This window comes from Paramisgurnus dabryanus, chromosome 2, assembly GCF_030506205.2.
Source record: "Paramisgurnus dabryanus chromosome 2, PD_genome_1.1, whole genome shotgun sequence".
NCBI classification, from domain to species: domain Eukaryota; kingdom Metazoa; phylum Chordata; class Actinopteri; order Cypriniformes; family Cobitidae; genus Paramisgurnus; species Paramisgurnus dabryanus.
This window is the reverse complement of record NC_133338.1, coordinates 37037362-37056478: the sequence shown is the minus strand read 5'-3', so window position 1 is coordinate 37056478 and position 19117 is coordinate 37037362. Positions and strand designations below refer to the sequence as shown.

The 19117-nt window shown below is 38.9% G+C and overlaps 1 protein-coding gene across 3 annotated transcripts in view; it reads right to left on the bottom strand.

Annotated features, from left to right (window-relative positions):
* Positions 1-17256, bottom strand: part of adamts18 (ADAM metallopeptidase with thrombospondin type 1 motif, 18) — a 67229-nt gene extending 49973 nt beyond the window's left edge. For 2 of the 3 annotated variants that reach the window (XM_065289307.1, XM_065289309.1), the window contains exons 1-3: positions 16828-17256; positions 16668-16731; positions 15473-15792 (exon numbers count right to left, since the gene is read on the bottom strand). In XM_065289307.1, the coding sequence (XP_065145379.1) occupies positions 15473-15792; positions 16668-16731; positions 16828-16929 (486 nt within the window). In that variant the 5' untranslated portion in view covers positions 16930-17256. Of the gene's footprint in view, positions 1-15472; positions 15793-16667; positions 16732-16827 lie in introns of those variants that run through there. The other variant, XM_065289310.1, reaches the window with a different exon arrangement.
* Between the last annotated feature and the right edge of the window lie 1861 nt (positions 17257-19117).

The window sequence follows — 19117 nt, the reverse complement described above, 5'->3', positions numbered from 1 at the left end:
AGCCTAGATTTACATTTGATGTTTTAGGTGTAAATGATGAACCTAAAAAGCACATACATGTGTTTACTGAGGTGTGAAAAAGATTTAGTTTTTTAATCAATAACTGCTTTACTGCTCTAGTAAAGCAAATGATAAAATACATGTTTCTTTATCGATTTATTGACTTTTGTCTCAATTCAGTTTAATGTTTGCAAACATACTCTAATGATACATGGTGGTCATATTTTCAATGACTATAATTTGCCAGCAATGTCTATTATCAGTATCTCATGGCTTGTTTAAGTAGTAATGGCCTCTAAATTTGTCATGTTACCACAGTCATCAGTTCCAGGATCGAATTCAGTCCATCAGAGCCCTTACTGTCAAAGAGATGAATTAGACTAAAGGGCGATTTATAGTCGTGCGTAGGTCCTACGCCGTAGGCTATCCGAAGCCTGTGCGTAGCCTGACGCGCACCTCACAAAATTTCTAACAGCGCGTCGGCTCTACGCGGACCGTAAGCGCTGTGATTGGTCCACCAGAACCCCTCTATGTTATATTACACAAGGTAAAAACAGCAGTTCTTTGCAATAGTAAAAAGTAATAAGATCCATGCTTTATATTGTCAGATACTTGCACCTCAGTATTTTTCTACCTTGACAGGATGCAATAGTTAACATAGAATGTCAATGATTACATTTATTAAGTTTTTTAAATGGATGCTGCATTACTGAGAGAATAAACTCTCTAATAAAAGCCTCTCTAAACTGACCCCTACCCAATAAATACACTGGTAATGCACTTTATTTTAACATTTTTTATTGAAAATAAATGTCTTTTGATGTGATATGTAATGCAAGCTTGGAAACGCTGGATTTGAACCAGGGGCATCACATCAAAAGACAGATCTATTGAAAGGTAAATCTTCCCTTTTTCGTTGTTGCTGTGTAAACATGTTACATCAGTTCATGGTTTTTTACCGTTATTTCCATTAATGTTTTTTTATGTTTTTTTTTCTGTGTAGGTTATTGCGTAAGTGAGTTATATATTAAGTTATAATAAACATCTTATGCTGAAGATGAGCAACACTGCCCCTCAGTTTAGCTTTTGGATAGAATAAATATTGTAAGTTTTCTTGAATATTGGCTAAATGATAAAACTTTGAACATAATATTTAGAGACCTGTGGTATCATAAAGAAGCCATGCCGGAAATCTTCCACACTGAGCTTGACTCGCTCTCTCAACCTCTCCGTCCCCAAGCTGAGGTCATTTTCCCTCTTTAAGTCCAGATCTTTAACCTCTGTCTCCCAGACTGCTGAACATCAACACATTCTGTCTGGCTTTGGAATTCAACCTAATCCCAGCCTCCAAGTGCAGGAAAATCCTTACAGAATTGTTGTGTATTCGGTCAATGATTTAACCCCCTTCTGTTCTTTACACCCCTGACCGTTTGATCCCGCCTGGATGACCCCTCCCACTTTGCAGGTGGCAAAGTAAACACGGGCACTCCCAGGGCTGAGGCGGTACCCACTAAATCACATGCTGTGAAAACAGCGGTAGACCATGGCAAGTTGACACAATTATCTGGGGCATCTGCTCACAAAGTTAAACTCAGGGCAACAGGGCCGATGAGCCCCATCCAGACCGCAGTGCCAGGAGCCCTGGATATGCCAGACAAAACCAACAAACGCAACCACAGCTTATCAGATTGGATGGGTGCAATGCTGAGGATGAATAGCTCTGAAAGATTCAGCAGGCTTAGTATGATTTGTTATAATCATAATTAAGAGACATTGTTTTGCATTTCTCTCTGCTAACTTAGTCAAACGAAAAGGTGTACCTCGTGAGTTTAGGCCTGCATTCACACTTAGGGCGCACTCACACTATCCAAACCAAACCGCGCTCGGGCGCGTTTGACCCCCAAAGCCTGGTTCGTTTGAGTAGCATCTGCCTGCACAAGCGGAGGATGCAGTTTCGGGACCGCAGTCATAGGACCGCAGTTATAGGACCGCAGTTATAGGACCCTAGGTTTTTAGTGACAACGCCACCTAGCGAACTAGAGGACCAACAAAGATGGATGACAAGCAGAGTGTGAGTATCAAGTTTGAATCAATTTTTATTTGAACATTAAATACAATCGTGATGCATTTCATTGGAAAGTTAACATAGCCGATTAACATAGTGATTGTGATTTGCTAAATAGTCTTGCATATCCATCATACGTAATATGGCAAGGCACGTTTATTTGTGTAGCACATTTCATACACAGAGGTCATTCAACGTGCTTTTTATAGAATAATGCTGTAAATAACTTGTTAGCACATTCGTTTAATTAAACTGTTGCATAAAAGCTTGTGTTGACTTAGTGACAGTACAAGAAAACTGTATTACGCTGGTTGTAAAAACTTGTTAGTTAGTTACTCGTTTTTTTTTTTTTAGTTAAAATAATATAAATATGTTTTAACTGTCACATGATCACAGTCAGCCTTTTTGACGTTACCACACAATACATGTTATGAATATGTCTCTTCATTTAGATGTGGTTTTAATGTTGATTGAGACATGTGACATTTTTATAGTCAGACATAACAGTAGGCCATCATAATAATTGACTGTTAAAATACCATGTGTTAGATTGTGTCATGTACTGTTTACTGTACTGTACTGTACTGTGTACCACTTTTTAACAGCATTTTTGTTAATCAGTGATTATGTTCTTTATGTACTATTTCAGTGAAGTGGAGGAATTTAATCGAATCATAGACAAACAATTGAAAAAAAGAGGGGAGAGCATCCAGTTGCTGCTGCATACATCACAATGTGTGCTTTAAATATTTAATATTTATATTTATCTATCTCTCTCTATTATTATTTTTTATCTGCTCAGATGTGCTTTATTGACATGAATGTTTCAAGAACCTTTGATCCTGTAATGAACACTATGCAATACTAATATGAACATTACTTGGTATGAAGATTGATATAATTTTGTACCGTATATAATGTATGTGCTCTGTGGTGACTAAAATCTTTAAAGTTTGAAATCAAAAATTAAAGAGTTGTTGAACATGTTCAACTAAATGTTTCTGGTTTCATTCATTTCTTTATCTTTCTCTCACTTAGGAGTCAGTGAAGACATTGTCCATGCAGTTCTTATGTTGTTCACATAATTAATAAATTTGGGTAACACTTTACAATAAGGTTAATTAGTTAACATTAGTTAACTACATTAATTGCATGGACTAATAATAAACTGCACTTATTCAGCATTTATTAATATTTGTTAATGTTAATTTCAACAATTAGTAATACTTGATAGTTGGTTAATGAATTGTGAACTAACATGAAAAAACAATTAAACGCTTTATTTAGCTTAATTAAAGATTAAGGTTAATAAATACTGTAACAAATGTTTTGCTTATGATTTGTTCATGTTAGTTAATACATTAACTAATGTTAACTAATGAACCTTATTGTAAAGTGTTACACTATTTTTTTGTGTGTGTTAAAATTCAACTGTTGCAATATATAATTTTATGAATACAAACATTTTAAATCTACCCCAGAGTCATCCTTGTGTATTCCCTCTGTTCTTGAATATGTGATTGACTAAAAAGGCTAAAGTACACGATTCCTTGTTTATTTTACTCGATGAGTTATTAAATAATGCAACGTAGAGCCAATAATTACTTAACATTCCTTAAAATCAGATTTAATTTAAATAAAGAAAGCAGTATTTGGGTGTAATAAACCTTTAAAAACATCTAAAACTTTAAAAGTAGTTTAAATTGGGTGAAAATATGCATTTAATAACAGATAATGTTGGTTCGTTTGACTAGTGTGAGTGCTCTGTTCCGCGCCCGGGCGCGGATTGGTTAATCGCGCCGCGGCCGGGTTGCAGAGGTGAAGGGCCGGAGCGATTCAAAAGGTGAAGACGTCAGTTGCGCGACAACTCACCTTCATCTGCCTCCGTAAAAACCTTTTGATGCGCGCAGCGGGGTTACGTGAATGTCCGCGCTGCGCACGTGACAGATCAACTAAGCAATATGATGACATGTGAGAGGGCTGTCTGTAATCGCGCACCAAACGACTCCGAATAAAAAAACACAGACCTATCATTACGGTGGGTTCCAGTGTTCAGTGAGAGCTTTACTTCCTGCTTTTTTCAAAACAATCGCATCTTATGGCGCTTTTCCATTGCATAGTACCCCACGGTTTAGTTTAGTTTGGGTCGGGTCAGCTCATCTCACTTTGGTGTGGTTAGCTTTTCCATCAAGTTTAGTATCACTTCGGAGTGGGAGGGATTATAGGCGTGTCGTTATATTTACGCTGCCTACTGCTGTGACATCATACATGTGAGAGCGTTGTTGTACATTCCCATACATTCATTTATTTCTCAGTCTGCCACAAAATTAAAATTGGCCACCACATAGATGTTTGCACATCGCGTTTATAACTACCTTTGTCTCACATGACAGTTTCTGTTCAAACACCCGACCCGTGGCGTCAGTCGACGGCGCTCCGTTGAGCCTCATTCAAGTTGCATTTAAGCATAATAATGCGGACGTGCTCATCGCGAATGTGCCGCCACAAACTGCAAGTCTGGAAAAAACTGTTATGGTGTCCCGGATTCTCAACCTGTGGATGTTTTTCATCGCTAAAAGGGTGTTTGGAAACTTATAGCAGAACACAGATAACAACATGTTTGCTTGAGACAGCGCAAGCTAGCAGTAAGCTAAAGCTAATATTTACATTATAGCGATGACGCTTCTCTCAGACCAATCAGTGACCTACAGTGTTTTCGCGTCACGTTTGGTATCAGCTCGGGTCGCTTGGAACCCCAACCGAGGTGGTACGAAAAAAAGTATCGGGTACTACGTACTGCACCCAATGGAAAAGCTCCCAAAAGTAAGCTGACCCGACCCAAACTAAACTAAACCGTGGGGAACTATGCAATGGAAAAGCGCCATTAATGACGAAAGCGCGCCCGGACTCGGATCGATAAAAGTACAGTGTGAGTGCGTGCACATGGGGGAAGTAGGGAGGGGTAACATTCGCGCTGGGGCATGGTTTGGTTTGGTTTGGATAATGTGAGTGCGCCCTTAATGAGTACGTTATTATTTCCTGTCCCGTTAAACTGCAATGGCTACTTGAAAAAGCAATTTACCTGCCTTGATTTCACATCTCTCTTTCATTCACAATGTGCTTATGTGTCTGTTTGTGTGTGCGGAGGTTAATTTTCATACATGCAGAAGTGTGATCCATTGTAAACCTAAAATCTACAACATCAAACATACATGCAAACACACACACACACACACACACACACACACACACACACACACATACACTAAACACAGCCTAACGTCTGCTGCAAGCTACCAAAAATGGGTAGTATGTAATTTCACTTTATTTAAATAACAGGGTTAACTTTTTTTGATGATAATAGCCCTATTATTACTGAATCATCCTATTATTAACATATGGAATTACAGTGTAGTTTTGCATTAAAACTATACTTACAACCAAAAACCAACACTATTGATAAACATTCTGCATTAGATGATAAAACACTACTTTCAAAAATAATTTGACAACCCCGGCACTTTGATGTGGGTTTGCGCACATTTTTATATTGCAAACCATGCTGACAGATAAAATGTAAAAAATTTCTTCATTATTTTCTACTTATTCCCTTAGGTGAACATCAATCCAAAAATGTCTAGTTGGATTTGTGTGATTGTTGAAAAGTGTGTGGTAAGGTTTAATGCAAGTCTGAACAGTTTCTAATTTTTGTATCTGTGTATCTTGTGAATACTATACATATTAGCCAATTTATTCTGTTTCTATTCATAGTGTTTGCACTGGCTTGAGTCTCACAGCACCTTGAGCAAGGCACCTTAACCCCAATTGCTCCCCGGGCACTGTAAGAGGATGTGTGTTCACTACTCACTGGGATGGGTTAAATGCAGAGGTCACCTTTAAAGTATGCATTCCATACTTGACATGCATGTCACTTTCAGGAGGAAAGCAGACAATAAACCTTAACTGACACAAACCGAAGGAATTAAAGTAAGTGGTAATGGAAGATCAAAATGAACCTCAGTTGACTGACTACATAAGCTACCGAAAAGCTCCCAGATTTCCTTTTCTGAACAAACCATGTTAGCAAGCACATTAGCCAAGATGAGCTTCCTGCATTGAAGTCCTTCCCGTACAAGCCACCCCGCAAACATGCATTTAACCAACATCCTAAAAGGCCAATGCAAATGCCCTACAGTCCACTTTACACAATTATAACACATGTACTCTATTTGTTTAAGAGACATACCAAACTTTACTGTCAAATATCTAACAACTCTACCCAGCAGTTAGCATATGGAGGTGCTTTGGGTTGATAATAAGTAAATGGATTCCATCTGGGACAGGTATTTTTTGGCAGCATGTCTAAGTGTGGTGAAAAAGTAGCTGGCTAAAAACATAAGAGAGGAAGCTAACTAAAGATAAAAAAAGATTTGAAGAACAGCAAGGATCCTATTATCACAACATTGATTAGTCTATTTGTCACAGCCAATGATACTTAATACAATCAATTGCCAAGTAGCAAAATCTTTAAAATTCATTTTAGAAAAACAGGATATTCACACCTGATCTGACGCTTGACAGACTTTTCTGCACTACTTACGACTACACAGTCAGGTAACAGCAAGTCTTTATGTAATAATGTGTAATATGAGATCACATAATTATACGTATGCACCATTCTACAAAAAGAACTACTGACTACTCAAAGCCCATTACGCTCAAAGAAGGGACGAATTTTTCTGGTTTCCCATTCATGTGCCAGACATTTAGTTATCTCCTTCAAGGAACACTTGTAAGAGATGCAGATTAGAGGGCCACCGTCTGCCAGATAAGCACGTTTCATTTTCACAGCAAAGACAAAAGCCGCCAGAAGAGATTAGTCACATTTTCAAAGGATTATCAGATGTGGGAATTAACTAATAAACCACGGTTCTTAAAGGTTGCTCCATGTAAAATGTTACCGTAGGAACCAGCTGTTTAATGTGCTTTCATAAGATCTTTGGTCTTTGACTATGGGCACGCTCACATCATCCTTAACCATACCCGAACTGTATCCGGGTCCAAAAAAAAAATTTGCTGCACAAAAGGCCGTCAAGTGCATCTCGGAGAATAGCATGGACGCGCTTCACATTGCGAGCAGGCACACGCCACATGGCCGAAATGAGAGAAAGACATGGTCCGTCAATGTCTGGAGGATAACTAGCCTGTTGATAAAACATTTAATTCATTAATAATCTAGTATGTCTTCATTTTCTGTCATAGTTTTTTTCAAAATTGAGTTTTATTTGAGTGTTTTAAATAAAAATATTTTCATCATGACGCCCCTATGATTGCCACGCCCCCGGCCCGCCCACCTGCACAACCCTACCACCTTAACTAACAAATTTTCTGCGGGAAACCCTGGGTTAGAATGTCATTTTATGTCAATCTATCTCTAAACCGAAGCAACAACGTAAGAAAATAGGAAAAAACTGTTACAGTAAGTTACCAATACGTAACAATGACACATAAACAGAAATTTGTGTTACAATCACGAAAAAACGCGGAAATTCGTGACAGACACCCACTTCTGCAAAGCGTAACCGGGAACCCTTAGGTATGCCGCACCGTGATACTGTATGGAGCGATCACACTAGCCAAACAAACCGTACTTTGGGGTTAAACATACTCGTTTACGTTACCATTTACATAATGTGAGTACACCCTAGTTGCTTTGTGTGTCCTCAGCACAAGTATGGAAAATCATTTATTTCCTTGCTCTGTCCATAAAAAACACAATTAGCATGTTTTTGTGTAAACTGCATGTGCTTTTACAGCCTCCGACCATGCTGGCATTATAATCTAGATGAGTAAGTGTTTACATGCCGTAAAGGTTAGAGAAGAGCGGTGAGAAACCAGAAGCTGCTTATTACCCAGCTTTAAAACACATCTGCATTCTGCCACCGGTTTGAGTCTGACCAGAGTATCGACTCAGTGACTACTGTGGGGAATGTGTGTTATGTTTACACAGACAAATTAAGGACCTTGCAAGAAAATTTGGGCCAAAAGCCATTTAGTAATTTTAACTCATTCTCTTTATTTTAAGCTGACTGTTGTTGCTGTGAATGTCTGAAGACACATTTCTGACATTCGCGGTTTAAAAGATGATGGGCTCCAGTGTTATTTTTTTCACAATGGCAATGGCATCCTAATGACAACAATGGCATCCTAATGACAACAGGGCACAGTTTGATAAAAGTACAGTCTGAGTGCCAACCTGTAGAGGTGGGGGGACAATCGTGCTAGGTTCAAGGCAACCATTCTTATATGAGTGCGCACTTAGGAACAGCTACCATGAAGTAACCATAATAAGACGGGGTATGTACATGATATTACATAAATATATTGTCTATATTATAATGTGAAGATAATGGTAATGGAAATGATTTACTTATTGTAGCCATGATGCAAGACTTTTTTAAGAACTGGGCTGGTAAATAAATTCTTTATTTAGTTAACAAGGATGTGACCACGCATACACTGTGGCTAAATTATCTCTTTTCTAAGGGATGTTTGGGTGGATTCATTTTAAAACAATAGCCTTTAGATTTCTTGATAAAGAAGTCCATTATTTATAGCATAGTCACATCATAATAGCCAGGTAAGAAAAGGGAAAGAAGGGAGTTGATGCATGAACCCAAACCATATAAAAACTTTCTTCCAACTGGGCTTAATACCCATATATCTTTAAAGGCAACATATAAGTGAAAATAACCTTTAAGCAACTGCTTTTGAACATAAAACTTAAGGCCAGTTGGTCCATTAGTGGTCTTAATGTGAAGTGCACAAGAGACTGAATGGAAAATCGCTGGAATTAAAATTTCCAACCATTTAAATCTATAACAAAAGATGATAAAGTACTTCTCATCTTTAAACCAGCAAGAGCAAGCTCACAATGTCTTCCCATGGGTATGTTAGCTAACTGATTAAGGTATGTGACCTAAAAGATGAATCTTCTGTCCAAGCCTCACATATCACACAGGTTAGTTATCAATTACAAAAAAACTGTTCTTTTATCACCCCATTAATTCCAGAAAGATGCATGGTCTTGGCTAATTTAACCTTGAGAAATTAAATGCCACACACAAGTTGTACAAAATGAATTTTAAGGTCCTGATAATTTTTTACGGCTTGACAGTACTGGTGTGACAGCCACTTCTCCACTGGCCATTAGTTTTCGTCCTTAAAGTAAGCGGGTATAATGCTGTTACAGGAACAGAGTGGGACCAGTCTGCCCTCTCTATTCTCTCTTACTCTATCACAGGCCTTTTTCTCTGGCATCCTTAAGCAGTCTCTACATCACTGTCACCACGGAGACCACCAGGGAATTGCCCCTGGCAACTCCCACACTGCTAACGTGGCATAACACCCAGTGAATTATGAAAGGGAGAGTAGGGGACATTTGTAACTACAAAGGATCCCAGCATACAGGTATATTCAATTTGTCTCTCTGCCCTCCCAAAACTCACACAGGTATAAATGTCCAACTCATCAACTGAGTGTTGTCTCATGTGTCACATCGTGCCTCTTAATTAAGTTGCAGCTAGAAGACTGATTGGCTGAACATGTTTTAGTAAGCTTTCGAATAGAAAGGTAGAAAGGATTACAAACTAATGCCAAGCATGCCTCTGTAAGGCTGAGTATTGCTAGCAGGGCCGGACCATCCTACAGGCGATACAGGCGGTCACCTGGGGCCTCACCTTGTCCGGGGGGGCCCAAGTCCACAACAACACAATGTTAGTACTTGTATTACAGTACACTCATGGACGGGCTGAGTCAGAAGCAACTACTATTCACAGAGACCTCATTATTTACCATAAAAATCTCAGAAAAGAGGAAAACAGCTTGATTGTCTGTGGCCAGCGTGAATGACTCTAGGAGCAGTTTGCAGAACTTGCACTGTTTTAGCCTTGACAATTAAATGTGAAGGAGAATGAATGCAAAGTTTTATGTGCATGCACATCCCAACCACATGCCCAGGAAGCAGCATCTCAGACTGTGCACAATTGATTCTCAGGTCTTTATGTGCTTAAGCGGACAAATTCACACAAAATTATGTAAAAATAATACTTGTACTGACAAACATCTTAAATGAAACAAAGCATATGTAATTGGATGCCGACATTGGGTTTTGTGTCAGTCCAACGTTGTGTTTTTACATCAGTCCCACGTGGGTTTTGATGTCAGGCCAATGTTGGGTTTTGACGCCAGCCGGCCTTGGGCTTTGACGTATGCCCAAGGTTGGGCTTTGACGTCAGGCAGATGTTTGGTTTGACGTCAGCCCGGCCTTGGTCTTTGACGTGTGCCCGAGGTTGGGCTTTGACGTCAGGCAGATGTTGGGTTTTGACATCAGCCCGGCCTTGGGTTTTGACGTGAGTTTGTTGTAAGGTTTTGACGTCAGGCCGACATTGGGCTTTGACATCAGCATGCTGTTGGGTTTTGATGTAAGCATGATGTTGGGTTTTGACGTCAGTCCAACTTTGGGTTTTTATGCCAGGCAGACGCTGGGTTTAAACGTTAAGCCAGCGTTGGGTTTTGACGTCAGGCCAACGGTGGGTTTTTATGTCAATCCGACGCTGGGTTTTTATATCAAAACGGTTTGGGTTTTGACATCTGGGAGACTTGGGTTTGACGTCAGACAGATGTTGGGTTTTGACATCATCCCAGCCTTGGGTTTTGAAGTCAGCCTGAAGCTGGGTTTTTGACGTGAGTTTAAAGTGAGGTTTTGACGTCAAGCCAACATTGGGTTTTGATGTCAGCATGCTGTTGGGTTTTGATGTTAGGCCGACTTTGGATTTTGACGTCAAGCCAAAGTTGCATTCTGACGTCTGGCCAACGTCTGGGTTTTTAGGTCAGGCCGACGATGGGCTTTTACATCATGACAACGTTTGGTTTTGACGTCTGGGCAACTTTGGGTTTATACGTCAGGCCAAAGTTGGGTTTTGACGTCAGGCCGACATTGGGTTTTTGCATCAGTCCGACGTACAACTCCGACAAGCAGGCCCGAACAATCCGGCCCTGATCACAAGATTCAAGATGCAAATAGTCTTAGTAGCATGGTTAGAAAAATCTGAAACATTAAATATTCCTATACTTATAATTATCAATTAATAACTCCTGACATCTACATGAAATGCCATAGACCCCATTCACTTTCAAAGGGGTTCAAATACACTCAGGTGTTTAATGATGACAGAATTTTTTGTTAAAGCAAAAAATCCTATTGCCATTTAAATGACAGGAAAGGATAAGCACACATAAATATTTAAAAAAAGATATATAAATACAAGGGTCTACTACATTATTATTAATCTGTGGTCAGTTTATAACTACACTAATAGCAATAGTTGGAAGTCAGTCTCAAACTGGGAGGCCACCAACAGCACAAACCATACCATCATTATGACAGATGGAAATCCCAAAGCATTCTCACTATTTCCTGAATCACACAAGCACTACAGATTCGTTCTCTATAGACTGTATATTGTAAGTCTCAGTCATTTTCTTTTATTGAAGTTTGAATGGCCTGGTGCTCCACTCTCACTGCAGTATATCCAGACAAGCTTTGAGTGCACTGACAGCTTTTCTCCTTTGCAGTCACAGTGAATTAGCATCACAACTGTCCCTAAGTGCAATCCCACACGCTAGCGCATCAGCTTGAACCAGCAGGTCTGGTACTGAATAAACACAGCTGAAGTGCTTCAGCAGCAATTCACACACACCTCCGACTACATCTCACACATTCACAGACAGTCTAGCACCCTGGACTATGGGACGGGCTGTCCATAAAAGATAAAAGAACACTCTTTGCTATCCAAAAAGGCTTCATGAACCCCCACAATTCCCGAGGACTCTGCCAGAAAGACAGAGAATGTGAGAGACCTGCTCAGCAAAAGTCACAAACACCTCATAACATCTGTACACGGTGCATAATTGATTCAATTATTGCTCAGTGTCATTGTTTATACAGCTTACATGAGGTCTGTGATTTGTATGAATACAATGCTTATGTATATCTCACATCATCTTATCTATCACTAGAATATTGATGGCTTGATATTCCTTCAGTTCTTTTTATAATGAATAACAGAAACATGTAAATAGGTCTGCTTAGGTGATAAATTACCCAATCGAGAATTTATTTCTTGTGTTCTTGAAAGTAAATAGTAACACGGCTGGAGAACATGGGTGAAAGTTTAACAACTAAACCAAGGAGGGGGGGGGGGTCATGTCTGAGTTCAGCATGATTGGACATGTTTTGAAAAAGCTGAAATTCAGAAAAAAACATGTCTTAACCAGATGTGAATCAAATACGAGGTGCAACAATCAATCAAAAAACACAGCCAATCAGAAGAGCATATCAAGCCCTGCTGTCCTGCCCTCCAATAGAAAAATAATTTATTTTAATAAATTAAACAATTTTAACATTATTAAAACAGAAACTGATAAACAAACTTTATTGTGAAATACAGCTGTTTTTTTATTCCTTAGGCTACGCTGATTACGCTTAGACATCAGACATTAGTCTTCTGTGTTGATGCTTAGTAAAAATTTTTAAAAATGTAATATATATATATATATATAATGTGAAGAAGTTTCCTTGTTTTGGCATCTCACTCAAGTTAAACATCACGAAAAAGGAAATGGTTTTCATCTATGTGATATACATGAGATAATTTACTGGAAACATTTGTTATCTATGGCAATTTAGTCAATCCATTGTTACCTTAGCAAACATGCTGATTGTTAACAAACGATGTTGACTAACATGAACAGATAAAGAACTAGTGAAGTCAACTGGTTCATTACACCCTCAGAAAGAATTTACAAACGTTGTTACTGGGATGGTACCTTTTAAAAAGATCCTAATTACCATTTTGGTACAAATATACATTTGAGGTACCAATATGCACCTTTTAAAAAACTTTGGAAAAGGTACTGCCCCATGACACCTTTGGTACCTTTTTGTCTGAGATTGAACCTACTTTAATAAATAAATGTGCATGCTGGTCAGAGGATGAGTTAATAAATTACACATTACACTAAGTTCATCAATTTTGGAAACACTTTACAATAACAGTCCATGAACCGTAATGAACCAAGATCTAAATTAAGTCTTACTTAAATATAAACTAATGATGAGTTAAGGCATGTACTAATCACAAACTAATGAAGAGTCATTATTTACTACTAATTCATACATGAATAACATCCACCTTAGTTTTATACCTGTTAATTATTACACTAATGATGATTCTTTATTATTTTGTGATTAGGTCGTGCAGCTTCCCAGACAGGGTTTATCCTAGTACTAAACTAAAATTAATGTTTAAGCTGCCTTAATTTAAAAAACCGTGTAATGAAATCTCTTAACATATATACGTTGTTAAGCCATTGTTTTGTCTCAAGATGCACACTTTTGTAAAGTTTATTTGTAAAAACTATTTCGATTTTATAATATAACTAAGGCCTAGTTCTAGATTAATCTAAACCCTGTCTAGGAATCTGTCCCAATTAGTTTATATTCAAGTTAGAATTAATTTAGGTCTAAGTTCAATTATGATTCATGGATTGTTATTATAAAGTGTATCCGCGATTTCACATCAAACTAACGCAAAATAACAATTGTTTATAACATGGTAAATGCAAAATACTAAAAAATCTTCCCTTAACAATGCATGTTTTATAATAGTCTTTCATTGTCATAATGCATCCAATTCTGGCTGGTTTGGTGGCCCAGTCAGTCAAAATGCATCTGAAAAGCAGAATTGTACAATTCAAAGTGGGGTGGGCTTAAACTTGTCAACACCCATAAGGAAGGCTGACCCAGGAAAGGCTGTGAAAGATGTGAATTTACTTATGCCTACAGGCTAGTAAGGCAACTCTGAACTTGCAAAGCCGACCCAAAGTTTCATACGGTCGAAGTTCTGTCACTCTAACCTCTAAACAGGAAACCACAGCCCACATCACACCAAACTTCAGAAGCTCCACCTGCTATTTGAAAAATTGTAATCATTCCTGTTGCTATCATAGATGTTGCCCACCTAAAGAATCTCTATATAAATGAATACACCAACTAATCCACTGCATTATGATCATCAGATTTGTTGTTTCAGGGTAGAAATGCACCAGGACGACTTAAAACCTCAGCACCGGAATTAAACGGGAGCAAAGTTCTTGTTTGATCAGGCAGTAAAATCTGAGGTCAGAGAATCCATTCGAAGCAAGTGATAATAGCAGCTGAAGGGCGCAGAGAGCACAGTAATTAAAAACTTAAATGAAGCAGGATTTAAAGAGTAAATCCCCCTGTTCCTGATTCAAAGGCCAAGACTGCCCGTTCTTCAATTAACAACAGAATCCCTCTCCATCTGGTATGCTGTACACTGTTTAACAGAGAGTAAGAGGACTAGACCAAGCAAATCAGGCTTTCATCGACTCAGTAACTTAATGGACAGGACTACCTTTGAATGTACTGGCTTTTGGGTTTTTTATCCACAGAAGCATTTATTTTACTTCTGCATTTGGGTTCTCACCACACATAACCTTTCTGTCTCACTCTCTCTCTCCTCCTCGGCTTTTCAGAACAGCCCAGCCGAGGGATGAATAGATTCTCATTTGTACTTAATCCAAAGCTCCTCATCCTGTGGAGATGACATGGAAGGGTTAAAGTCCTCCGTGACTCGTTCTTTCTCATTCCAACAAAGAAAGGGAAAAGAAAGTGAGGTTGAAAGAGAAAGTGAGACCCCTTTTTACTTGGACATATCCCTTTTCCTTTTTACATTTAAGCACAAAATCCGAAAGGACACGAAGGTCCTGTTTGGTGTCCTGTATATGTAAAATAGGGGCATCATTAGACTGCTGTGAGAATCACCTATAGCTTGGGCCATCCTTTAGAAAAGAGCTTTTAAAAGATGGGGGAGTAGATCAAAGAGACGTAGGAGTCTATTCAAAAGCAATTGCTTCCAAATCACATTGTGTTGTCACACCATCTTTAAAGAATGGGTCACTGCTGTTTTATTGTGGAGAAGCTAGCGCTAATGAAAAGGACAATGCAAAGATTAGCACTGCCAGCAAAGTGCCTGAAACCTCACTGCATCTATAATTGTAAGGAACAAGGGAGACAGGAAGGCAGAACTCTGGATATGGTTTTACAGTAGTCTACCATCCAAGGTGAGACATGTGATTCTCTCTATAGAAAAACAGTGAGATCAAGATTTGTCAAGCAGAGCTTGACGCTCCAGCATGTCTACGCTTCGGTTTGCTTAAGAGCTCCAGTGAACATGTTTTCTCATTTTTAGATATATGATGTGTTTTTTTGTCAGTGCAACTTTAGTGTAGCCAAAGAGAGATTATAAAAGAAACACTTACCAGGCCTGTGCAGGTGGATATGGCCACAGAGGACTCTGAATGGTTGCGTATGGAACCTTGGTATAGACATTTATGAAAAGCAGGGTCAGGGATTGCTGTGTTGATGCCCTCTGCACTCAGTGTTTGTATAGTAAACCCATCAGCCAGCACACGGGACGGCTGCAGATCTAGCTGTAAGTCCTTTCCGAATGCAGAAACGTGATAGTGCACTTGACCACCAGCTTCAGACAGGGATCTCCTGCTCCGACTTTGCCTTGACACATCATGAGAAATGTAGCTGCCGAGTGAGTCTACTTCCACTGGTGTTGCAATATCATAATCTGGGAAAAAACACAATGTAAAATGTCAGAGTATGCATGTTCCTGTAGCTCAGTTAGTAGAGAAATGTGATAGCAGTGCAAAAGGCTAAGGGTTTGATTTCCAGAAAACACACATAGTGATAATAAATGTATAGCTTGAATTCACTATAAGTCACTTTGGGTAAGTATCTGCCAAATGCATTAATGTAAATAGTTTACCAGTTAAATGTTTTGACACAACTACTCATTCTTTACTATTACTTATTTTTCACCCTATTAAAATAACAGTAAAGTTATTACACTCCAGAAAAAATACACTGAACAAATTTAAGTTAGGCATATGCAGTCAAAAAGTAATTGATATATGATAATAAGGGATAAGTATATGTATTCGTAATATCATTTATTAATGTTTTATAAATTGACTTTTTAATCTGTCTGTTAAGCATATCTGAATATGTAAGCAAAACGGTTCTAACTTCAGGAAAAATAACTATTTTTGTCCATTTCAAAGAAAATTTGTCCACATTTATGTTTGGGTTAATATAAAACAGATGAAAAAATATAAATAAATAGGAAAAATAACTATAATTTGCTCTGGCGGCAGCTTTAAGTAATGCCTTTAATGCACACGTCCATACAGTATTATGCTCCATTACAGGGATAGGATCCTCACAAGCTGGAAGTACATTTATAGCATAAAACTTTTTTTGTGTAGCATGCTTTAGGGAGGTATTTATAGATGTCTGGTTACAGGTATGCTTCAAGGCAAAACAGTTTGCCAAATTATACAGCAACTTTTTACCAGCAAGTTGCGTACGTCCCAGCAGCAGTAAATCGCTTGTCATCATTAAGAAAATAAATAAAAAGTAACGTCAATACGTTAAGACACAGACCGTGATAGAGACCGCCGGTGACACCGCTTAATGACACAGACTGAAGGCAACACAACAGCAGAGCCTGCAAAATCACAGCAAACATCAACTTGTGAATAATAACCAAACGAGACTTAGTTATATGCATCTAATAAACGAATGATTTCAGCATGTCACCTGCCTTGACAAAGTTCCCAAACGACACGCTGACCAGCAATCTCATTGAAGTGCCGTTCACAAGCGGGACCTGTAAAGTCCAGAGCAATAAAACAATGCAATCCATATGGACATGCGTGCACCTTTCCTGTTACCTCTTCAAAAACTGGCACTGGAACAATCCACAAATCCATGCAATGCAATAAACAATCATTGCTAATTGTTTTAAAAGCACTTTCACTCAAGTTAAATCCACCGGGTGCATCAGGGCGAAGCACACCGCTCGTGTTCGCGAGTACAGGTAGCGTCCGGGAGCGCGCTGGTGAATGCTGAGCAATGACAGTCAGCGAGTGCGTGTGCGCGTGTGTGCGCGCGTGTGTATACTACAAGGCGATAGTGGCACCGGCTGATGGGCAAAGGGTGGGGGTTGGATTTCCACCAATAAGCGACGAGCATCTGCGGGCGATTTAGGGTATCAGCGCTCATCACTGTCGGACAAACAGATGAGCGCAGGCACGGAGATCACAGAGTTCATTGAAATGAGAAACACTCTTTAAACGAATGGCCAGAGCAAGTAAACACACGCTGTGGAGAAAGTTTATCTGTTCAATCTAAAACTGAAAAGTTGTGAATGGGCTGAGGGGGTGATTTATGATACTGTACGCTGTACTGTATAATGAAGCGCGTTCACGTCAGGTCTTGTTTCAAATATTCTGCTGTCATTAACGTGTTCAGCAAAAGCTCAGCTCATGTTTAGTGAGGCTTGGGGTATAATACCTACATGTACAGAAGCTCCTAAGTGTTTGCTGGAATGGTTTATGACATCTATTTGGAAGTACTTTGTTTTAACACTATCCAAATAAGAGCTTCTCCTCCCTGTATATGAGATGAGATAACCAGAGAGAGGACAGCTGTTAGTGACCACTTCACATCGGCTCCAAAGTCCTATCAGGAGAAGAGCCCTGTCTACTGATGCGTGAATGTGAGCATTACAGTACAGTTGTATGTTTGTTTTCAGTGCTTGCTGATTTATTAAAAGATCTCTACTTGATTTTTCAAAATGTCCTGTAAAAGAGGGTTTGAGCCAAAGCATTAAAAAACTATTTAAAGAGCTTTCTGATTAAAAGCATCTTACAATTTGTTTTGTTTTTCAGGGGGTTCAAATTTGGCTAATGAACAACGGTGGCCAAGTTTACTGCGTTCTATACTATGTCCACCATATGACAAATAGCTCAAAGGAAATCTACATGTGAATAGAATCATTCAGTGAGTTAAACTGCGCCTTTACAATCCATTAGGTTTTAGCCTCATTTTAAAACAAGCCCTTAGAAAAACTGTTGTCAGATGTTTTAGCAAACGTTGGCTGGGGGCTGCTTCTCAAAGCCAACCGCAGCAAGCCCCACTGGAAGATGAGCTTTGCTTTGACTACAGTGTTATTATTTACCGCATATTTGTGTGCCAATATTTCTTTTCCTGTTTATAAAACCGTGCCCTAACTGCACTGAATGGAGTGGGCTCAACATGAATCCACACCATATCATGAAGCAACGCTCATATGCTGACATATGGGTGTACTGTATATGCGGTATGGTAAATAAAAACAGGGCTCACACATAGATGTCTTTCCAAAAATGAGGCTGTCTATGCCATCCAGTTCTTAACTTCTAATCACAGATGCTATTGGACCATTTCTGTATTTTGGAATACCATAAAAAGAAAAAAAGCGAAACATCAGGATTTCAATGGCACTGGCTCTTAAAACATGCATCTTTATCTATTTAGGTTAGCTTTGTCAAAGCTGGTTTCAATGGTCATACGTGCCAACTTTTTACACAATTGAACCAAAATAATGCAATAGGCACTGAGGTCATACCTCAACGTCTAACCTGATATTTGCAAGCATTTGTTTCCCCTTTCTTTACGTGGCTGTATATCATTTGTTTTATATTTGTTTGCATGTTGTGGAGCAGTGTATTTCCAGCGGCAGCCCCAGCTGAGGAGAACTATGCCTTTATCTGCTCTTAATTTACCCCATGCTGGGTTTTAATAACAGAGAGAACACTGAAACCATAATGTGTGATGGTCAGTTAAAGCACATCTCCAAAAAATGATAGAGATCTCAACTTTAGTCTGCTAGGTTTTAATGATTTATGAGGAAACAGACAGCACAGATCATGTGGAATGTATGTGATAACATCAGGTTTGTAAGGAATCATTCATTTTGTGGTGATTGGTATAAGGCTATAAATCTTATGAAAACTAAATTCTACTCAGCACCCAATGCAGCTATACTGTATTGTCAATAATATACTGTA